The 25367-nt window shown below is 36.8% G+C and overlaps 1 protein-coding gene across 1 annotated transcript; it reads right to left on the reverse strand.

The window, feature by feature from the left end:
* si:ch211-106n13.3 (vWFA and Collagen domain-containing protein) lies at positions 1-23266 on the reverse strand. Its single transcript, XM_042718995.1, is given in 24 exon segments — positions 1-1080; positions 1191-1268; positions 1366-1557; positions 3753-3903; positions 4665-4697; positions 5251-5280; positions 7078-7108; positions 7912-7983; positions 8559-8612; positions 8865-8918; positions 11519-11563; positions 14092-14145; positions 19101-19145; positions 19234-19287; positions 19574-19605; positions 19690-19747; positions 19818-19861; positions 19944-20006; positions 20124-20243; positions 20551-20628; positions 20780-20953; positions 21354-21579; positions 21731-21896; positions 22675-23266. Coding segments are annotated over 24 exon segments (2637 nt in total). The 3' UTR covers positions 1-889.
* Between the last annotated feature and the right edge of the window lie 2101 nt (positions 23267-25367).

The following is a 25367-nucleotide window of genomic DNA, read 5'->3' on the forward strand; positions in this document are numbered from 1 at the left end:
TTAAAATTCTAAAATATTTATTGTAATTTTAAGAATTCCAAATTTCAGCTGCACAAATGAAATGATCAACTCAGTAAAAGTCTAAAATCCTACGTGCATTAATAAAAAAAGAACATAAACAGGAAACATTAAATAATAAATAGATGTTAAATGCTGATCTTTGCACAAATCTATCCAGTCAAAAATAGACATGCCAAAACTACACTACTACGATTACTGCTAAAACCTACAAGACAAATTCTCAAACAATTAAAAGTATAATTAAATAATAATAATAATAATAATAAATGTTTAAGTAGTAAAATTGTTCCTATGAAAACTAACAAATAGCCCTTGAGCAGAATTATTCTCAAATTTGAACATAAGCGTTCAGCGTATAGCCCGTAGAAACTGCTTCACATCCTGTACAGAGGTAGCTTGCCTAGGGCAGTGCAGTGGATACAGTATAGCAATAGGAACAATTCACCCAAAAAATGAAAGTTGAAAATGAAAATGAAATTGGTCACAGGACACAAGAGAATCAAAGATGTATGTACAGTACGTGAACGTGCATGATGTTTGAGAGCATTTTCACCAAGTAATGAATTAAATTTTTAGCCCGTTTCTAGCACAAAGGCTTCAGAAAACTTGGAATATAATGCATGAGTTCTACTGGAGCCACTTTGGAATAGAGCAGCCAGGACATGCATCAAAATCAATCAAAAACATGGATTCATGATTTAACACATTCAACACAAGATTCTCAAACAGGAAAACGCATCACACATTTAAAGTCAAGATCATCATTCTTTAGAGGTTATGAGTTCTTGAGGTTAAGGCTGAGGACCAGAAAGGTCCTTTCGAGAGAGAAAAAGCTGTACAGAATCAGTACGATCCCTCTGTCCCGATACTAAAAGTTAGGTCCTTTCCTGAAAGGATCGTCCTGAAAGCCATAGGCTTGATAACATGAGGACGGGTCACAAACCCCCATGGGTCCCGGGGGCCCATGTTTGCCTGGGGTGCCCGGAGTGCCAGGTTTCCCTGGTGGACCAGAAGGCCCAGGATATCCCTCACCGTCACCTCCACGTGGGCCCTGCAAACCTGTGGAAGAGAAAATTACTTCTGGACGTGCTTGCAAAAGACAAAAAAAATAAAAAATAAAATACAACGAAGGGGATTATTATCATGCAGGAATATATTTGTTTTCATACCTGCTGGACCAGGTGGACCTGGCAACCCCATTTCACCCTCTCCCTTAGCACCTTTCATGCCCACTGGGCCAATATCACCTGTAAGAGAAACATTCAAGCACCATTTTCCCTTCATTCACCTTATAATCAAAAGATGAAATAAACTTCAAAACAGACTGATATAATCCTTCCTCACCTTTAACTCCTTCAGGTCCCCGCCTCCCTGGAGGTCCCGGGTAGCCTGGAGACCCTGCCCTGCCGGGATATCCTGGGGGTCCAGATGGGCCTGTTGGGCCTGTGGGACCTGGATTGCCTGGTGGTCCTTGTTTGGGTTCACAGTGTTGGCAGCTGCTTTGGCCCATCACCTGCAGGAACTGTGGCAGCTGGCCTGTTGAAGGAACATTTAGTGCAGTTATTCTCAAACTGTTTGACTGGTATCTGATGCTAACCAAGAGTGGTATATATATATATATATATATATATATATATATATATATATATATATATATATATATATATATATATATATTACCACTTTAAAATAAAAAATGTGAAAAATCAAAAACGGAAAAGTGAAATTTATAATGCAATTTAAAAATTTATTTTAAAATGTACAGTAAATAATTTAAATAGTTTTGAATAACTAAATCTTATTTAAACTTTTTTGCCAATGAATTTACATGACATTTTGAACTAGTTTTTATTTATACATTTTAGATTTCATTTTAATTTAGCATTTTTAGTCATTTTTTGTCAATTGTTTATTTATTTGTGTGTATGTGTGTTCATATAGTTTTTTTTACTTTTTATTTCAGTTTTAGTTTGAGTTATTTCAGTACAACAAGATAAACTAAATGAAAATGAAAAATGTTGTTTTTGGCATCTAGCCAAAATAAAAAGTTTAAGTTTTAGTTAACTGTAATAACCCTGATGATGGACATTTTTAAAATTAATTTAGTCACAAATACTAATTTCCACACAATAAAATATTTTAGTGATTTTTTAGAAAGATTTATGTTCATTGTAAACTTGATTTCCCTGACATTTCCATGTCTAGAAACAACACTTTTCCTTATTTATGTGAAGTTTTATATAAAATAACAGATTTTGAGGACACAAATTAAATAAGAAACATGATGTCAGATTACTCCTCCATGTTTTAGCTTATTTTCAAGCTTATTTTGTAGGCCCCCTAGTGGTTCAGAACCACTGATTTAGAGAGATTACAAGACGATAAAATATTTTGATATTATATTAGGTCCTCAATGTGTTTGTCTTTTCTAATATGAATGAATACACTACACACCTGTTCATACAGTCAAACATTTTTGTATAATGATGCTAAGCTGTACATTTGTGCTAGTTTCACCTCTCTCATTCTCAGATAAATTATTCATCAAAAAGCAATATAATGTACAAATGCTTCTTATTAATGTTGCGATCATCCTGAAGTGAATTACCATGTAATTACCATGTGATCAACCAGTATCCCTCACTACATGTGTGGATTTCATAGACTTTTAAGGAGCGTAGAGAAGTTGGTGTAACATTTGTGACAGTAACGTCAATAGCGGTAAAAAATAGCCGTATGCTGGCTCAACAAATGGATTTCACAACTATATTTATATTTTCCTCTTTTTTTTTTTTTTTTTACAGAGAACTGAAAGTTGCCCTAAAAGGTACTACTGCTCCAGATATTTTCAGCTACATATATACGCACATCATGAGTCAAATGCTATTCATCTCGAGTATCTTTGTCTTTTTCAGCTAAATAAAATCATCTGTAAAATGCATTCGAAGACATAGGAACATATCTCAAATACTAGAGTTGTATATTTTCTTAAGAACACACAAGTGATTCTCCATGCAAAAGTCACAGACATGATTTTAGGGTGTTGTGGGTGTGTTGCTAAGGTGATCTGAGTGTTTTAAGCATGTTTTTGGTTGCTAGAGTGACAGTTTCAAGGTAAATATAAGAAGGATGAGTATGAAGGATAAATTTAATACTGACAGTTAGGGGTTTTATCAAATTCTAACTGGGCAAACATTAAAAGTGATGCTTGCATTAGCATATTTTATCTTCGTTTTCTCATTCATCTCAACATCACTCAAATCATTTGCCTCCGAAATACGACTAACTCAAGAGGAACTTACTCTGTAGCACAGAAGCACAGATCTTCATCAGCTGCTCTTCTGAAGGTGCTTTGCCCTGTAACACAGTGTGTGTATGTATTTGAGCAAGACCATCATTGCCATCATACATGCCCTATAAGTGAGTAAGTGAAGTGACATACAGCCAAGTATAGTGACTTATACTCAGAATTTGTGCTCTGCATTTAACCCATCCAAAGTGCACACACACAGCAGTGAACACACACAGAGCAGTGAACGCACACCCGGAGCAGTGGGCAGCCACTTTTATGCTGCGGTGCCCGGGGAGCAGTTGGGGGTTCCGTGCCTTGCTCAAGGACACCTCAGTCGTGGTATTGCCGGCCCGAGACTCGAACCCACAACCGTAGGGTTAGGAGTCAAACTCTCTAACCACTAGGCCATGACTTCCCCCAAATGCTCATAGCATCACACTCACTGGTTTCCCTGGGTATCCTGGAAGTCCTGGCTGCCCTGGTAAACCATCTAGACCCGCAAGGCCTTGAGATCCAGGTGGCCCTGATGGACCCACATCTCCCTTTTTCCCATCAGCCCCTCTGCTCCCAGGCTCCCCTGCTACACCTGGCTGAAAGTGAATAAAATTTGAGGACCAGTATTAAATTATTCAGCCCTAAACAGAACCTCCAAATTACCTAGCAATCAAACAACTCAGTGACAATGACTTTGAAATAGAGAAAGGAAGATATAAAATATCCTGGATATAAGAGAACAGCAATTATGCAAACACTGCGACCTGAATCAAATAGAGGACTAAATACAAGTACACCACTAGAAGGCAAATATTTTTTAGTATAAAATTTTAACCATTGAATTGTTAATTCTTTACTCTAAATGACTCAGAGAAACTACACTATATACTCAGAAAGGACAACATGGTAGTCAAACTAGCTGCAAAATATGTACAGTATATACGGTACATACCATATGAAATAATTAATTCATTGTATTCATTTGGTTTATTTGACAGTCTTCATTGTATATAATTGTAGTTATTATACTATGGGTACTGTCTTCTGTTGTTATTATTATTTTATTGTATTTATTTTTAATATGTAAAATATATTATAAAATATATTATTTTATTTTTTTATTGTTTTTTTCTTTTATTTATTACTCATTTACTGTCTCCTTTATTATTTTATGGAGTATGTGGGGTGCAAACAAGATCTTAGAATGCTAAGAGACAGCATATGTCTGGCTCAAAACATTGAAGCTTGTTTTACTCCCTTGCTAAGGAACCAAAGGATCTCTAGATTCTGACTCATCAGGAAATGGTTATGAGACACTGATAGTAACAGTAGTTATGTTTTAAGAGTAGTTTTGTACCTCTCCTTTGTTCCCGTTCAGCCCTGGTTGACCCTGTTGAGAAGGAAAGAAGTACAATTTGAAGTGCAATTTGAACATCCTGACATTTTATGAGAAATTTCATTCACACACATCACATTTAGACATTCATATGCACTTTTTTTTACATGTTTTTGAAAAAAGTCTTGATTTGCTGCTCAAGAAACATTGATGTTTTTTTCAGGATTCTTTGATGAACAGAAAGTTTAAAAGAACAGCATTTATCTGAAATATAAATCTTTTGTAACATTACCAATGTTTTTACTGTTGCTTTCGATCAATTTAAAGCTTCCTTGTTGAACAGAAGCATTTATTTCTTTCAAAAAAGAAAGTCGTATGATATTCTGTATGATTTTCAAGTTTCTAGACATGATTTGGGTTCCCTCTTCAAAGTAAAGTCTGTGGGATGTTTTCCTTTCCATTGCTCAAGCACTGTGGGCCAAGTTGGGTTTCAGAGTTCAATGCGTAGGTTTTACGGGTTTATTAAAATCCATAACTAGAAGTACACTTGCATTAGAAACACCACTAATGAAGCATAAAGACTGTTACATACATGTTTTCCAGAAACTCCAGGTTCTCCCTGGTTTCCTTTCTCACCCTGGAAAGAGAGATGCAATAACACACTCAGCCAGTTTCTTTTTTTTTTTTTTTTTTTGCATGATTGTGCTTATCCATGATCTAGACCAGCATTAACTAGTAAAAGCAGCCTGGACCAGCTGGTATGTTGTGTGGTACTTTGTTTACAACATTTTGACCTGACTGCTGAATAAAAACATTAGTGTGCGTGTCTTTCGTAGGCCGGAATGCCTGTTAGAAAAAAATGTGTTTTGCTAGCAGTATAACACCTTTTTTTTTAACTTCCTCTTTTCTCTTTCTCTCACATACTATGTTCACAGTCTTAGTGCTGCGTTCGACACTATAGATTATGACATACTCATAGACCGATTACAAAACTATATGGGTATTCAAGGGCAGGCTTTAAGATGGTTTAGATCCTACCTGTCTGATCGCTACCACTTTGTTTATTTAAATGGGGAGCAATCTCTATTATCACCAGTAAAGTACGGAGTGCCACAAGGATCTGTCCTAGGTCCTCTGCTATTTTCAATAAAAATGTTGCCCCTTGGTAATATTATTAGAAAATATGGGATTAGTTTCCACTGCTATGCTGATGATACGCAAATATATATCTCAACAAGACCAGATGAAACTTCTAAATTATCTAAGATAACAGAGTGTGTTAAAAATGTATAAGATTGGATGACCAATAATTTTCTCCTATTAAATTTGGATATGAACAGAGATATTACTTATTGGACCAGAAAATATTACACAGAATCTCGTAGATTACAAGTTGCAACTAGACGGATGTACTGTTACTTCCTCTACAGTCAAAAATCTGGGTGTTATATTAGACAGCAACTTGTCTTTTAAAAATCATATTTCCCATGTTACAAAAACACCATTCTTCCATCTTAGAAACACTGCCAAGCTACGAAACATGTTACCGGTTTCTGAGCCAGAAAAGCTCATGCATTCATGACCTCTAGACTGGACTATTGTAATGCACTGCTAGGTGGTTGTCCTGCATCTTCAATGAAACAAGCTACAGGTAGTCCAAAATGCAGCGTCTAGAGTCCTTACCAGGTCAAGAAAGTATGATCATATTACCCAATTTTTACAGTCTCTGCACTAGCTACCTATTAAGTTCAGTTACAAAATATTATTACTGATCTATAAGGCCCTTAATGGCTTAGCTCCTGCGTACCTAACTAGTCTTCTTCCATGCTACAATCTATCATGCTCCCTAAGGTCACAAAACTCTGGACTCTTGATACTACCTAGGATAGCAAAGTCCACTAAAGGAGGTAGAGCTTTTCGCATTTGGCTCCCAAACTCTGGAATAGCCTTCCTGATAATGTTCGGTGATCAGACACACTCTCTGTTTAAACCTAGATTAAAGACACATCTCTTTGGCCAAGCATTCAAATAATGCATCTCATAATCTTGTACTGCAGTTATATCTGATCAAATGCACATAATTATTCTTTAGCTTGGGTTAAACAAATCAATCTTGCTTGGTTGGAACAGCAGCTACGCTAATTATGTCTCTATTTGTTTCTCTGTTTCTGCCACGGGATTGACTGTTTGATTCCGTCTTTAATGTATTTTTCCGTACATTTCTGCCATATGTACATTAAGTGACAGTCACCACTGATAAGCTACTACTAAATATATTTAAACTTAATTTTCTGTAAAGCTGCTTTGCAACAATTTGTATTGTGAAAAGTGCTATACAAATAAACTTGAATTGAAAACTTGAATTGAATTGAAGAGACATGAGAAATTAAATGTCAGAGCTGTTGTTCATCACTAAGCAGTCATGGTACCTGACTTCCCTTTGGTCCAGATGATCCTGAGTCACCCTGCAAAAACAAGCGTAGGAGAATTGGCATTTAATAGTGATGAAACTGAGAACATTTTTAATAATACATTAAAGAGCACAAGTGTACAGTACATAAAGGTCGCATTAACCAAAAATAGTCATTCACTGAATTTGCATTTAAAATTCCACACTTTTCATCATCTTTTGGTTGAAAAATAAAGTATTCAGCCTATTGTGTTTCCCTACTTAAAAAACATTCCCACTGCAAAAGATTCAAAGCAATCCTAAAGTTTTAAAGCACCACCATGAAAATAGGCTGTGAAAAAATGCTAGTGAGAATTTGGAAGGAAATATGTAAATTTATGGAATGATTAATGTGATATTGTTCATTAAATCAAGTGTAGTATTCAAATAGTAAGGGTAGAAAGAGAAGAAAGACAGACCGAATTCTGTGAATCATAGTGAATTTGTGATGTCAATGCCATGTTAAAGTCTGCAGGAAACAAAAATTAACCCTATCTATTTAATAAATGCACATTACAGTTGGTAATAATCATAACTGAATGTTCCAGTGAAAACCACAGACTTCCTGTGACATACAGTATGCAGCACTCCAATAATTTATTCTGCTTAAACTGCAAATGCAACATCCACATCTCAAATTCACACAACTGATGCACAGAACCAAGTCCCCGTCCTACATTTTTTTCTTTTTCGATTATTGACTATTTCTAATGCAACGTATTGTATAATTGGATCCATTGTATATGCACATCTTCATTAAACCCTCTAAAGCAAGACAGATGCTAATTCAGGTTATGTTTAGGTTAAAGATGGATGTACCTTATGACCTTTAAACCCTGGCAGACCTCTAATGCCAGGGGGACCTTGAATGCCGTGATCTCCATCTGAACCCTGTGGATACATGCATGCACACACTCTTATAAATCTCAGTATAGACTGTTTTCTTGTGGAACATCACTATACTTAATGACAGAAATCATTTAATTAGATTATAGACATAGCATAGTTTTGTAATATACCTAATGTATGGCATCAAAAGACATGGAAGTGCACAATACATACTATTCATTTCTGGGTGAACTGACACTTTAAAACATAACTTCTCTGTTTAATGTGGAAGGTGGTGAAATAAATGCAATGAAATAAAAATTGCAACCTTTTCACACTCTCAAAAAGTCTCTCAGCTTCGGCTTTTGTAGGCCTACATTATTAAAAATCTTTCTCTCATACCTATTTTGTCTTCAGCATTTGACTTGTTAACTATTGGCTCCCAACCATGATAACTTATGTAAAGTGAATTAAAGGTTTCTCAACATTATGACTTGATAGAGGCTTAATATAGCATCTGGTATTTAAAAGTTATTTCCTGAAGCTGGCTGGAGAAGCGGCAGGTATGTCACCGAAAGAGATAATATCGTATTTTCAGACCTTTATATGTGGAAATCCCCCTCCCTTAGCTCACTCACTTTAGCACCAGGTGGTCCAGGGAGCCCATCCTGTCCGCGAGAGCCAAAATTCCCCTGTCAACAAATAAGGGTTTCACTCCATGTCAATAAAATTATATGAAGACGTGATATAAAAAAAAATATAAATCGTTCTCAATTTTGATCAATTCAATGCATCCTTGCTAAATAAAGGATTCATTTCTTTGGAAAAAAAAAATCTATAATATATTTCTTTACATTTCATGTATTTATCACTTCAGAAGTTATACAAAAAATACAAATGAATGCTTAATATACAATAAACTACACCTAGCTGGGAAGACTTACTTTTGGACCTGGAGGACCTTCTATGCCAGGTGGGCCAACTGGGCCTGGGGGTCCCTAGGATTAAAGACAACGCTTCAGTAAGACAGGCATCAATAATTCAAGTCTAATATATTTATTTGCCATATCTCAGAAAGTTTAAACACTTTGGTACAAATCAAACTGTTCTGGTTTCACATGAACCTGGTAACATCAACCAATGACGTAGGCTTGGGCCACACTTCACCTTTAAAAAATAAATAATTCACCACTGCTGTTGGAAACCAAATTTTCCCATTTTCTGAAGAAAACATGAGTGGTGCCAACTCGTGCCAAACTCACCACCACAGAGCTAAGGTGTTCTGGGTGGTTGGCACAGTTTTGCTATGTTGTTGGTGAAGATTTATGAGTGGGTTGTTATATAGTTGCTAAACTGTTCAAGGCAGTTGCTGGGTGGTTACAAAGAGTGTGACACCACAAAATCTCTATGATATTCTGGTTCACAGGTATGGTTGGAATCTTTCTTTTAATATTTTAGATTATTTAAGCATCTTTCACATCATCTTAAGTCTAATTTATTAAAATAATTTACAAACCCGATTCCAAAAAAGTTGGGACACTGTACAAATTGTGAATAAAAAAGGAATGGAATAATTTACAAATCTCATAAACTTATATTTTATTCACAATAGAATATAGATAACATATCAAATGTTGAAAGTGAGACATTTTGAAATGTCATGCTAAATATTGGCTCATTTTGGACTTCATTAGAGCTACACATTCCAAAAAAGTTGGGACAGGTAGCAATAAGAGGCTTTAAAAAGTTAAATGTACATATAAGGAACAGCTGGAGGACCAATTTGCAACTTATTAGGTCAATTGGCAACATGATTGGGTATAAAAAGAGCCTCTCAGAGTGGCAGTGTCTCTCAGAAGTCAAGATGGGCAGAGGATCACCAAATTCCCCCAATGCTGCGGCGAAAAATAGTGGAGCAATATCAGAAAAGAGTTTCTCAGAGAAAAATTAAAAAGAGTTTGAAGTAATCATCATCTACAGTACATAATATCATCCAAAGATTCAGAGAATCTGGAACAATCTCTGTGCGTAAGGGTCAAGGCCAGAAAACCATACTGGATGCCCGTGATCTTCGGGCCCTTAAACAACACTGCATCACATACAGGAATGCTACTGTTATGGAAATCACAACATGGGCTCAGGATTACTTCCAGAAAACATTGTCGGTGAACACAATCCACCATGCCATTCGCCGTTGCCGGCTAAAACTCTATAGGTCAAAAAAGAAGACATATCTAAACATGATCCAGAAGCGCAGGCGTTTTCTCTGGGCCAAGGCTCATTTAAAATGGACTGTGGGAAAGTGGAAAACTGTGTCTGTGGTCAAACGAATCAAAATTTGAAGTTCTTTTTGGAAAACTGGGACGCCATGTCATCCAGACTAAAGAGGACAAGGACAACCCAAGTTGTTATCAGTGCTCAGTTCAGAAGCCTGCTTCTCTGATGGTATGGGGTTGCATGAGTGCGTGTGGCATGGGCAGCTTACACATCTGGAAAGGCACCATCAATGCTGAAAGGTATATCCAAGTTCTAGAACAACATATGCTCCCATCCAGACGTCGTCTCTTTCAGGGAAGATCTGGCATTTTCCAACATAACAATGCCAGACCACATACTGCATCGATTACAACATCATGGCTGCGTAGAAGAAGGATCCGGGTACTGAAATGGGCCAGCCTGCAGTCCAGATCTTTTCACCCATAGAAAACATTTGGCGCATCATAAAGAGGAAGATGCGACAAAGAAGACCTAAGACAGTTGAGCAACTAGAAGCCTGTATTAGACAAGAATGGGACAACATCCATATTCCTAAACTTGAGCAACTTGTCTCCTCAGTTCCCAGACGTTTGCAGATTGTTATAAAAAGAAGAGGGGATGCCACACAGTGGTAAACATGGCCTTGTCCCAACTTTTTTGAGATGTGTTGATGCCATGAAATTTAAAATCAAACTTATTTTCCCTTAAAATGATAAATTTTCTCAGTTTAAACATTTGATATGTCATCTATGTTGTATTCTGAATAAAATATTGAAATTTGAAACTTCCACATCATTGCATTCTGTTTTTATTCACAATTTGTACAGTGTCCCAACTTTTTTGGAATCGGGTTTGTAAAAGCCACCTAATTTAGTTTATGAACAAATCATACTTGACATCTTGCCCAAAATTAGAGACCTTAATAAACAACCTAAATAGTTAGTACATGTAAAATTATAAGATATTGTACCTGCTGTCCTGTTGGTCCAGTAAAACCTGCCGGTCCTGGCATCCCACGCTCACCCTGTCAAAGTTTGGAGTGGGTAAGACTTTTTAAAATGTCTCTTTTTCTCACCAACGCTGCATTTATTTGATCGAAAATACTGTAAAAACTGTAATATTATGAAATATTATTACAAATGAATATAACCATTTTTGTTTCAATACGTTTTAAAGTATAATTTATTTCTGTGATGCAAAGCTGAATTTTCAGTATCATTACTTCTTCAGTGTCACATGCTCTTTCAGAAATCATTGTAATATGCTGATTTGCTGCTTAAGAAACATGATATTTTATTATATTTAAAAAAATGTATATTTTATGATTCATCTGGGTTCTTACTTGAGGTCCAGCAGGGCCTATCTCTCCAGGAAGCCCACGCATACCCTAAAGAAAGCCACAAAAACCATTCATACAGTAAGTTGTTTATGGTTTAGGCAGTACAATTTTACATCCCATGAGTCTTTTTCTATCTTGGTACAGTGATTGAAATACACAACTACAAAGGATCCAGTCTAAAACACAGACTTAACATGCTGGCAGCAACCTTTTACTGCCACTATTGCCTGTTTACTTACCAAGTGCTGCCTTTCTGTATCATTGCCAAGCCACACTGTAACCCATCCAATGTACTGGCAAGCACGTATTCTTTCATTAGAGCAGTTTACATAAGAGTTTACGATGAAAGATAAAAGAGAGGCATAAATCACCACACTTACAACCATCCACAGCTGATACGTTCCGTTTCCTGCACCCGATTTCAGGGATCCCATAATCTTGTACATTTTTCTTTCAAATGAGCCAGTTTGATTGGCCATAAACAGGAAACACAGCCCAAACTACTTGTGAAATGAATGAGTGTAAAAGTGTTCAATCAAACAGCAAACGTTCCTCTGCAAAGTTTCCATAGAGTGCATTTGGCAACAGACATAAAAGAGATCGCAGAGATAGAGAGACAGGCAGAAGGAAGTGGAGACATGCAGAAAACCGTCTGACTTCTAGTGAGTGCATTATTGACATAGGAATTGGTTTCTAGAAATACCGCTGTCTACACCTGCTCTGCGTGTACGAATCGGCCAAATAAAACGGTTCTGCAGGAAAGAACGAGAAATGAGAACATTCAGAGGTTCACCACAACCCTAATAAGAGGGAAGGGTGTATTAACTGTTATATTAATCACATGACACTAGACAGATGTCTTCCTAAAAGTTTCCATAGGGCTGCTCTCAGCATCTGGGATTGGAAATGGGAAGAATTGTGTGCTTGCCAAAATGTTACCCCAAAAGGGATCACTTACTATTTGAATATATATATATATATATATATATATATATATATATATATATATATATATATATATATATATATATATATATATATATCAAAATAAGCCAAGGAGATCTAAATATTTACACTGAGGCCTAAACCACATCACTTCAAGTCATTAGCTGAAGTAAAAATGAAAACTGACTTTAGTTGAAAGCATAAACCATCTGAAGTCACTTTAAATTAGCTTTGGATTGAAACCATCTACCAACACTCCCCATGCCATGATATATATCAGCAAGATAAAAAAAGGGATTATATTCAAATCACAGACGGGAAGAATAAGCAAAATGCAGAGGAATTGTGTGACAAGTGATTCTCGTCTTTGCAAAGCAGCTGCTAATAAAAGATTGCAGAAATCAGAAATCATGATCTCATTCTCCAGAAGTGACAACCTTGCAACCCACAATCATGAAACTTTGCAGATCATCAGCAGTTAATGTCATGCCCTTCCTGCACATCTCATGTGCAAGATGCAAGTTAAGATGAGAACAAAGACTTTTTGACGTCAAAGACAACAAGTACATTCATTGTATCTTTTAGTTTAAAGAACAAACTGACACATCGCTGTTGTTTCAAGTTGCAGTTTCATGAATATATTTGATCTAATCAATTCAGGAGATTTTCATTATATCACCAAAAAAGCAACACTTAAAAGCAACTTGGGTTAGCAGGCCTGGCCTTTCAAATTAAAAAAAAAAAAAAAAAAAGAGTAAGAACATTACGATTAGAAATAATAAAAAAAACTTTTAGCTGTTAGTTTTTCGACTTGGACCCTATAGAGGCCTCAAACTGAGTCTGTCTCAGCTTCTGAGGCATTTTGAAATAAGACCTTGTCTGTTGCATTAAAGAAGTTTTTTCCTACCTCATAGTCAGAGTTGCAGTTTACATGTGCGTGATTGGTAATGAAGCAGAATGACTTTAAACAACATCTAGAGCATAAACAGAGCTGATGTTGACTATATACGTGTATCATCTGCTACTCTACATCTAAGTGATGTATTCTCGGATTAGTAAACACTGTGGTTTCATCATTTCCAAATCTAGAGTTAGCAGCACACCACAAACCTGCGGGGCTCCCAGCAAACCATTTGACAGGGCCCCTTCCACCAGAAACACCACGCAATAAACTCTACACAGTGCCCTTTCACTATCACACAGTCAATCTCATCACAAAAATGTGTGATTAAATATGTCTTCGTCATAAATCAACATTGCTATTTAAAAAGTTTAGACCTGGTTAAGACCAGAAAAATCATACCAGAAAGTCTAAATCGAGCCAACCTGTGAACTAGAGTTTGAAATAAGTAATGAAAATGAAATGGAAGTGACTTCAAAGCAAAGATTCCAGAATGGAGTTCGACTGAAAAAGCTTCACAGACAAGCAGCTGATATATTCCTAAAAACTAAACTAGAATTTTACTGGTTCATGACATTGTGGTCTTTGATGCCTTAGCAATCAAACTGAATTAAATATATTTTCAAAGCAACTGAAGTTTTTTTTTTAACTAAACTTAAAGAACTAAAACTGAGGTGGAAAAAAAATAATAAGGAACACAAAAAACAATAAGATGAAAAAATAAACTCACAGGGATTCCTGGTTGTCCATCTGACGCTTCTGCACCAACATCTCCTTTCTCTCCCTAAATAAAAAAAAAAAAAAAAAAAAAAAAAAAAAAACAATGGTTAACAACATATATTGCACATAAATCAAAAAAGAAAACTATCACCCATTTACTGATTTTTAAAAATATTCTAAATCATTTTTTTCTTGTGAATAGTTCACACATATCACATATTTTTAGAAATCGGAAATGTGCTAAGCTGTAGGTAAGGAGTATCACTTTGCCTTAAATAATCACTGGTACATACCACTAATTGCAGATATAATTAGAGTTCAGCAGTTCCAATTTGGGTTACATTTTTTTACATACTAATTTCAAAAAGAGAAATTAAGCACTGAGAAGTTAAATATGCACACATCTTAATTTTAAAGTATGAAATTTGAGACAGTCTGTCATTAAACTCTAAACATGTTACACCCAACTGTAAAGAGAGCTTATCTAAAGACTTTTTTTGCACTTTCTGAAGTACTAAATTACAAGCCATACACATGTGGGAATGCTGGTGAGAGATGTCCTCCTTTCACGAGATGCTGGGCTGTGGCTGGCCATCATGTGAATTCAAAAATAGCATGTTCCTGGTTACATGTGCATGTAATTTGTGTATGGTGAAACACACCTGACAGAAAATATGTAACATCCCACATTTTGAATGGGGCATAGGATATGTTCAGAAAAACACACAGCTGTACCACACTGCCATACAAAGGCAAACAGTGTAACTACACATTTAGTCTAAAATCACCTGTCTTACGCTATGATTTACAAAGTTATCAGAAAAAGTGTGTGAATACTAATATTTAAATAAAGGGTGGGAAAGTTTTTTTTTTTTTTTTTTTTTTTTTTTTTTTGCCATTTCCAGTAGTAGTTTTGGCTTTGTAGGGTAGCAGGCTAATATTATTTATGTGCACAAGTAGTATGCATACTGTGAATTTTGTGAACTGTAATTTAAATTAGCCATGCAAATAATAAAATACTTTAACCCTCATGTTGGTTTCCAGTCATTTAGACCTGGAGAGGTTTTTTTTTTTTCCATGAAAACACTAGTTAATGTTATTGTATTGGACTAAAAATTAGTGACTAGTCACAAAAAATGGCCGACCCGAAATTGCTAACAAATTACTTGTTATGCTATAGTTTTTCCAATTATTGAAATCAATCTTTTTTTGTCACTTTGTTTTACTTCAGTTAGCACAGGTTTTGTATTTCTTTTGGAACTGATTGATCGTAGGCTTCACTGATCTGAAAATTAATGACAATGTGTTTTATTTCTGAGAGGTATTATTTCTTTCTGAAAAGAACCTACTGTTAATTGAGGTCATTTGTTTGAGTTGATTATATAAAGTAGCATATATGTGAAAATGGACAGAATATCAATTTCTAGAAATTGGGATTTAAACATCATCTGAAAGCTGAATAAATAAGCTTTCCTTTGATGTATGGTTTGTTTTGATTGGACAATATTTGGCCAAGATACAACTATTTGATTATATGGAATCTGAGGGTGCAAAAAAATCTAAACACTGAGAAAATCACCTTTAACGTTGTCCAAATGAAGTTCTTAGCAATGCATATGATTAATCAAAAGTTAGGTTTTGATATATTTACGTTAGGAAATTTACAAAATATCTTCTTGGAACATGATCTTTACTTAATATCCTAATGATTTTTGGCATAAAAGACAATTTGATAATTTTAAACCATACAATTATTATTATTATTATTATTTTTTTTTTGGCTATTGCTAAAAATATACCCCAGCGACTTAAGACTTGGTTTAATTGTGAATTCAGTCCTAATACAATGTGCCTAGTTTCAATGTAAAATGCATGGTCTATTCTGTATATTATAAAATGTTTGGTCAGATAACAGTTTTATTTCCCAGGCGTTCTCTTACTGTATTTCTCTTGTTCACTCACTTACATACATGCACATAATATAGACTTTACCCTGAAGCTCTGACATTTGAAAAGACCTCACACAAAGCATGCTTTCGAAACATGACAAACAATAATTGTACCTTATACCGTTGCTCTGCAATTATATCCAGGAGAAGGCCAATTAAAAGGTATTTATGAGATTCCACATGACTTTTATCTCTTTTAACCTTTTGGTGGCAGTTTTTGTGCGTGCATTGAACGTTCGATGCAGGTGAAATGTAAGTAATGACCTATTTCGGTTCAAATAAACTCATAATCAACGTAGTCACGAGTTGTTCTTGGGTTCTGGGGTCTGTGTGTTTCAGTTTCTTTTAAAAGTCCATATGGATGTATGTCTGCATGTCATGATTAAAGGCTGTTTCCAGGGTTGGCGGCACCACTTGTGCTGTGGGAAACCCACCCTTACGAACGAGCTCTCTACTGGCACACCACATGAAACCGAGTTTTGGTTAACTAATCATCTCTTAGTGGTCTGGGGAAACCTGGTGTTACCGCTAAAGCGAGCAATTCTGTCCCAGATCCAAAGTGGGAAGGCCGGGACTTAATAACTAAAACTAGCAAACATGATAATACCATTCCTGTCCAGTTCAATTTTCGCAATTTTCAAGTCTCATGCATATGCTAGCCAAGTAGCCATGGCCCCTTATGAATGTATAAGCGTACAACTGGAAGACAGTTTCTTATCAAAGTTCTAAAATACACAATAGAGCAACAACGAGTTCACAAAGCTTACACAAATTCTCAAACATGAATCTAAAACCAATGCGTGCTTTAAACAAGTAGCTACAACAGTTGTGTGATGCATCAAGCATGTGAAGTAAAACCTAGAAGAAACACATGGTTTAAACATGAAAACTGTTGTTTTTTTTTTTGTTTTGTTTTTTTTGGGGGGGGGGGGGGGGGGGGGGGGGGGGGGGGTTAAACGCTACAGACTGCACAGTTCTAGTGCTTAAAGAGATTTGCATCATTTCAATTTAACAATAATCTATCAAAAAGACCAAAGTATCATTAATTTGAGCAAGAGTGAGCACTGAAACATGATGTTAAAGACCAAACACATTCTATAAATCATTTTTATAAGTTAGATCATTTCAGTGAACATAACCAAACGTGTTTCCAATGCTTTAAAGGTTATTTTATAGGTTTGTGGAACAAAATCTAAATGTCACATCTTTCAAACCAAGCCACATCCAAACCTGAATAAACATCGAGTGTCGCCAAGAGTCAAATCAAAGCCCTGTACTGATAAACAGGCTTGATTTAATGGGGCAGTAAATGGCAGGGTGGCACTAATTTTCAGAGAATGGGCGGCACGCAGATGCTGAGACAGATGCAGGAGCCTGAAAATAGATCTGAGTGACAGACTTCCAATTTATGTCTAAAAAACTCCACTCATTTGCTCAAACCACACTATGGGAAGAAAAAATCATAATAATAAATGTCATATACATTTTCCAAAAATGTCTCAAACTGCAATCAGACGTTATAGATCTCTATATGAATGCAACAAATTATTCTAAGACCAAATTATCTAAATTACCAAATTACCACCACCACTTATCAACAGTTAATTTGTTTCTTTTGTCATATCTATTAAGACACTCAAAGAGAAATATCTGAGACAAAGTTGAAGGTAAGTGAAAATTCCTGAAAAAAGTGTGTTTAGGAAGTCTCATGAGCTATAAAAGTGCAACATCTGAGCACTAAAGATCTCATCTGGACCTACAACACTAAAAGAGTACAATATTCATCAAATGTGTTTTTAATATTCATAGAAGCATTCCCGAATATTATTGCTAAGTGCGGGTTTATTTTTACGAAGTGTCAACATCCTGGTGAAAATGAGCTTTGCTACGATACACAAACTTCATAAAGCAACATTCATCTGTTATTTAGCATTATACCACAGTATTCAACTACACTAACGCTAAATCTTAGCTGATGTAATATGTAACCAGCACATAGTAATTTGGCTGGCATGTGACCTTATATTCATCTAGAGCAGAGAGCAGCTCACAATGTGTACTGTGTCATTGGCCCATCATAATCTGGGTGTTTAAGTCGCTATACATAGACCATTGGGCAAGACGACAGTCTGCTGCTGGCAAAAAGCTAAGAAAAATGTTTGAGAGACGGATAAAAATGATCGACAACAAGGCCACAAATATGCCCTTGTGCTTAAAATAATCCAGGTCTTTCTCATGTGAGAGGATGTCTGATCATATCCCTAACACTTCTGATGGTTTACACCCTGTGCTGCTTTAAATACTTCAAAATTCTGGGTGTGAAGTTGAAACTGTCTAGGGTTGCCTGCCTATGTTGTGTGCTAGAACAGGAAAACAACTCCACGGATTCTCATGAACTTCAAAAACAAGACAGAAGTCATCAAAATCACTTAGATTCATGTGGTACAGGACCAAATATTAATGGGTGGGGTTTCCCTAAAAATATACACCACAAAAAAAAGTGCATTATTTTCCGTCGTATTGACACAGGAAGGGAATTCATTCTCAAAACAAACTGGCAAGGTTCTGATGTATAGTAGCATTTCCTTCCTATGGAACCAAAGCCAGTGATTTACAAAACATCTAAGCATTCTCAAATCAAGAGACATTCACCTTAAAAGCATAGAGATGTAAAATAAATTTATGATGAACTTATCACAATAAAGTGGGCTTATACTTGAAACAAGACAAGAAATATCTTAATCCAAAAGAAAAGCACGTTAATTTTTCTACACCATTGGCAGGTATTTTTGTTCTCATTTAAGCATAAACTCACCTAACTTTGACAAACCTATCAGAAAACAAGTCTTAATAGCTTCTTAACTCATGCAAATGTATATGGATCTATAAATGTTTAGATATTTGTACTGGAAAGCAGAAGAAACGGTGTTGGAGGCTGCTGCCTTTTAAAAGCTGCTTTTCATATGCCTCCATCATCACAGCATCCCCGGTTGTGATTAATTATGATTACAGGAGTAGTGGTAGTTGAATTGTCAGAGTTTTGGATATGTCAGTCTGAAATCTGTCTTACCTTGGGACCAGCAGGTCCAGGTAGACCAGGTTTCCCAGGATCTCCCTGCAGAGTAAAGAGAATAATGATGATAATGACTATCAATGAACAGTATTGAACATTCGTAAGTAGATGCTAAAAGTAGATTTCTTACATTCATTCCCGGTTTTCCGGGTGGTCCCATTTCCCCTGGTACTCCTGGGATTCCCTGTAAGGTCACGATAGTTTGCATAAGAAAACAAATGTTTGGTAGTCATTTCCTGTAATTTTCAATAGATTTAATAGGATGTATTTTTTTTTACCTTGCTTCCTTGAATTCTCAAGTCATCTAAATCCAGTTTGGAAAAGCCAGTGCCCTAGAAGAGATTTTAAGGGAATGATTTCAGTCATTGTAGTTTTTGCATACTAAAGAGAAACTTTTTGCACATAAACACTTTAAACATAACAACAGAAAAGTGAAGATTAATTGATAGAGATTAAAGTTTGAGACTCACTGTTGGTCCTGAAGGCCCTGGTGGTCCCATTTCTCCCTATTAAAAGATTGGGGGAAGAATTATGCAAGCCAGTACATATTTCTAATTTCAATGACAATGAAAATCTCAAAATCTACATACTTTGGGTCCTTCCAGCCCTCGCTCCCCCTTTTGTCCTGGTTCGCCTCCTTCACCCTGTAAATTGAAGAATAAAATAATAATGCAAGGCTTTAAGGTTAGAAAATGTTTTTGATGTTTCACTCACTTTCTGTCCATCTCGACCAGGCTCTCCAGATGCTCCCTTTTCTCCTGGTTTCCCCTGGTGGACAAACAGATCATGGTGAATATACAAGTCCAAACCTTATGATGAACGCCACACTAATGATTCTACTGTACGTACAGGTTTGCCATCAGGGCCAGGGGGTCCTTCTCTGCCTTTCTCCCCTCTGAAGCCCTACATTCAATCAATCAGTTAAATATGTGTTTTACTCAGATGTCCCAAACAAGCAAAAGACCCCAACAAGTTTGCCTGCAATCCATTAGAATGCATAGCTTTAAAAAAATGTCTCACCATAGGCCCAGGTAGACCGGGTAGGCCAGGTTTACCACTAGGACAATCACAGCCTTCTACACCAGGAGAGCGATCCGAAGGACACTAGGAATATATAACACATTGCACATAAAAAATAAACTAAACCAATCACCAATCAAATTACATATTAAAAGTGTGAGTATTATTGTTGTTTTTGTATTTTACTTTTTTATTACTGTAAAAAAAAAAAAAAAAAAAAAACAGATAAAGATTAATTAAAGAGGGAAGGAAATCACTGGAAGCAGATAACAATGATTTAAACAAGACGGATATGTTCCTGTATCAACATTCTTGTTGGTCCTAGAACCACAAAAAAAAAAAAATAGAAACACCATGCTGGTCGACACAAACTAGCTTTTGATGGTGAAAAACTTGGCTAGCAAGATCAACAGCAAACCAGTCTTACCACAGAGTAAATTTCACATGCTGTCTCTCGCTCACTTTGCTGAGGATCACAGTAGATCCGCAACTTCTGCAGCATTATCTGATAAAGAGACACAAAACACAACAGAAATTTTATGATCTGGATTTTTGGTTGCAAACGATCAGTCTTCAAAGTCTCACTTAGTTTGTCACATATAAACTTGTGATCAAGCAGGAGTCGAAAATAGCAATAAAAAACTGGAATCACTCACAGGGACTGTAGTCTCAATATTAATTTTCTTGGCTACTTGTGTCTTTCCATTAATGTAGATGGGAACAACTGCACCTAGGAGCTGCTCCTCCACGTATGCACCGTCTACGAAACAAGTGATACGTTTGGGCTTCACCAGGAACTTCAGCTGATGCCAATCCGTGTCAAAGAGCCTCTACAGGGACATCAATCATATTAGCAAAAGACATGAACACATACACATTGATATTCTTATTGTATAGACATTTTAATAATACCAACACACTATGGGATATGGGATGCAATCATTCTAATATTGCATACTGTTTAGCACAGATATCATGTGAATTGGGATGCAGCCAATGTTTTTTTAAAGATTTACTTTTGGCGTTTTATGCCTTTATTTTGATATGAAATATGATGTGGGAGAGAATGGAGGGATGGGATCAGAAAAGGTCTGCAAGCCGGGACTCAAACTCGGGACACCCAAAGTGCAACGGCGCTACATGTCGGCATGCTGCTCACAAGGCTATCGGCACCAACAGCCAATGTTTTTTTTTAATGAGATTTAAGAATGATATAAAAGTTTCAGAGACCTTGATGCCTCGGTCATTAAATATGACTGTCTGCTCTTTCTTCAGAGTGCTGGTGCAGGTGAAAGTGACCGATTTGTCTGCTCCGTTCACAGTCACAGCGATCTGCTTAACCCCGTCTTGAGATAACACTCTAAACAGGTCAAACTTCATCCAGTGAGCTGGGTTCTTCAAGCGCAGAGTGGCCACAAACACAAAAGCTGGTGGAAGGCCTTCTGGAAAGATCTCTCTGTGAGGAACACCAAGTGAAGGTCAAACTAGCCTGAATTTTCCAACTACAACAATTTACATAATTCTAACACAATTTTAACACACGTGTGCAAGAACACAAACAATGCAGCGCATGTCATGAACTATAGATGTGGTAAAGCAGAAATTACCTGGTGTTGTGGGTGATGTCCATACGTGGGCTGAGCTGGGATGCTCTCTCTGATATCAAAGAGCCCTGAACCTTCTGAGCCACCTGCTCAATCTTCATCAGGCTCATTAAATCAAAGCCCTTCTGATTGTTTACCGTCCCAGGGATCCGTGTCGGACACACTGATTCTGTGAATAAGAGAAGGTAACTGCTCAGTTCACAAACATTTCAGTTGCACTTCAAATGTCGCGTAAAGCTTTGAATCAAAGTGTTTTTAGATCTATAGGCGTTAGAACGACCATGATAAATGTCATTTTTTTAGGTCTGATTTTATTGAGATCTCTTTAAAATCTCAGTTGTTTCTAATAGACAGCAATGAGATAAAACAGAAAGCAAATGAACACTTACATTTCCAGATTCTTAGTTTTCAAAACAGATCTCAACAAAATCTCAAAACTGTGCTCTTATTTGCCAAGACACCAAAGTCTGCAATCAAAAGTCTGTGCATGATCTCATTAGATATGAAGATAACATATATGAACTCATCGAATGTAAATACAGACTAAATCGGAACTGCTATCCACATTCATTTTGTTTGACTCATTTGTATTCATTTTTATTCCTCCTAAGGGAGGAGAATCATCTGAGACAAAGTTGATCTGTAAAAGTCTGAATTTGAGCAATAAAAAATAAAACAAATTAGCATACACTCAATGAAACAACTGGAAATAGATGCCAGTGCTTAACCATATAGCATTAAACAAACACCAGTCCAAAGATTGAATTTCCAATGGTCTGTAAGTATCTTGTCACTAAATATTCTTTGCATAGTCATTGCAAATGATGACCAACAGTTTATCTTCAGGATTAAACAGATGCATTTGGCCCCAAAGTTTACATCCATGTAATGTCTCTAATGTCACTGGTCCTAGAGAAAAATAAGCTCCAAAGTCTTGCACGACTCACCCTCACACAGTTTCTGCTCCATCAGGTCCCATATGCTTGCAATGGAGTTATAATCCTCCACATGTAGCACGTAAGTTGAAGTTGGCTTGTTGGCCACAGACACCAACTCAGAGTTAGAGATCTCATTTCCTACACCGACTGCAAACAGAACAATATTCTGTGCCCTGGCCTCCATGGCAGCATCCTCAACGTCATCCTGAGAACGCCCATCGGTGAGAACCACGGCGATGCGGTTTCTGGGAGACTGGGATGTGCGGTTAGGCATCCCGAAGACATGGTCTGTGGCGAACTTGATGGCGCGGCCTGTCCGTGTGTTGCCCCCCAGGTATGAGATGGATGTGATTGCCTCGATGAGTTCCTGGCTGTTCTCATGCTTTCCCAGAGGAATCTCCAGTCGAGGGGTGTCGCTGTACTGAACAACTGCTACCTGAGTGTACCTGGCGCTCACGTCAAAGCCACTGGTGATGTTGATGAGCCAACGCTTGGCAGTTTCAAAATTGGGGATCCCCAAGCTCGAGGACCCATCGATGATGAACACAAGGTCATTGGGAGTTGTGCTGCAACCTGCAAGCCCATGAAAACATTTGCCCATAGGGTCCACGTGGAGACCAAGCTGGGTTACAATTCTTGAACAAATGTAGAGTAAAGTCGGGCATCTTAACTAAATGCTCGAATTACACAAGAATGACTGAATAAGTATTACAGAAGTCATTTTCTCAAGTGTATTCATTTACATTTATGCATTTGGCAGATGCATTAATTCCAAAGAGATTTGCATTCTCTTTTATGGTTTTACCAGTTCATGCATTCCCTGAAAATTAAACCCATGTCCCTGGCATTGCTAGTGCCATGCTCTACTATTTGAGCTATAGGAATGCCTTAAGAGTGTCGCTTTAATGCAGTTTTGTACTGTTAACATGTTCAATGATTTAAACCATTTGACTAATACATTATAAGGTACAAGACTAAGACTAAGATGACAAACCTGCTTGAGTGTCCTCTTGCTGGAATCCACTGATGTGCAGCAACAAAACACAAACAATCAGTGAAGAAAACATCCATGTCCACATCTTATGGCAGCAAGAAGCCAAGCAGCAGTTAGAAAATACCTGGAAATAAATATAAAAATTTGTGTAAAATATCTACATCTATACATTTAAATATATCATACTTAATTATATATAAATAATATATAATTTAGTTATTTACTTATTATTTAAAGTTCTGAATTTGCACATACACATAGGTACATAATAGTATCGTGAGTCAATGAACAAATGATAACACCATGATATAAACGCATCCAAAACATATTTTTACCATGATTACATATGGCCCTTTAACATAACACCATGGCCCTTAGAAAAGTTAAACTGAGAAAACATCAAATATTCCTATAAACAAGTAAACAAAAAAACACTAAAATAATAAACTATTCTCTCACCAGCAGTGTGAATCCTGGATATCCACAAGTTTAAACACCCACAGGTCGCCACCAACACGTTACAAGACAAGAGCTAAAAATGCTCGCATCACTGACATGAATTACAGTCCAGTGCTACAGAAGCAGTGTGCAGATGGCAAGATACAGCCTAAGACTATTTTATATCTGCACCCACAGTGACGTACAGCCTTTCCTGGGCAGAATGAAAGAGCGACAGGCATCAGAGAGAGGGAGGAGTACGGGTTTAACCCTCCACAAAACCATCTTCAAAGAAAGTCAAGCCAAATGGCTCTGAGCCTCCAAGACCCATTCCACAAATAGCGCAGTCCAAAAAGTCTTTATTTTCTCTGCCGTCATGCATTGAGTTATTTAGAAGAGTCCATTGACATTACATTAACATCTTGTCTGTGCAATGTCTTTTGTGTTACACTGAAGACTATGCCTTTATTCTTCCAGTAGCACAGAGTTTGCTTCCATCCGTTTAGGCCAGATACTTAAACACAGATGTTGGCGCCTTCTATTGAATCCTAATACTGTGAAATAACCCCTCGGGGACCACCATCATTCTCCATCGGCCTGTTTATGAATAAAAAGATGTTTGGAAAGAAAGTAACAAATCCAACCACATTAGTACCTGAGGAAGGAATAACCTGTGAGCTGCTTTGCTAAACTTCCCTGTGTATATATTTATACACCACAGACTTGTACACATATCCACTGTTCAAACACATTTATATATTAGCACAGCTATTTTGGATCAAAGGTGGGCCCCTCCAGGTACCAGAGGAATCACATTAGACAAAAATAGAGGAGACATAAACAAGTGAACTGGAGCATGTGCGTTTAGTTTAAAGGTGTGTAGTGTTTTTGATATGATGTAATGACGCTGAAATACAATGCATTTGTTGTGTGGAGGATCTGGGGTGGAAAAGCAATGGGAATAAAGGCAGCATGCATCTCAAGAAAGAGAAATGTTTCTGGATGTCCTAATATATGAAAGGGAATGGTGGTACTGGGGAGGTTGGTTATGATATTTGCTGAAGGTTAACTCTACATGTTCTTGAAAACTTAGTGAAGCAGAGTGCTTGTTGAACTGTACACATCATGTCACGGATATACAATGTCGCCCTCTGGTGGATATAATGGTCTTTACACTGAGTACAACTAGGATTTCCCACACTTGTGTTCTTAAATTTGGGTCTGGGGAACCTCTAGTGGTTCATACTTTTACTGCAATCAGTTCACAAAT

The sequence above is a fragment of the Cyprinus carpio genome, chromosome B2, assembly GCF_018340385.1.
Source record: "Cyprinus carpio isolate SPL01 chromosome B2, ASM1834038v1, whole genome shotgun sequence".
NCBI lineage: Eukaryota > Metazoa > Chordata > Actinopteri > Cypriniformes > Cyprinidae > Cyprinus > Cyprinus carpio.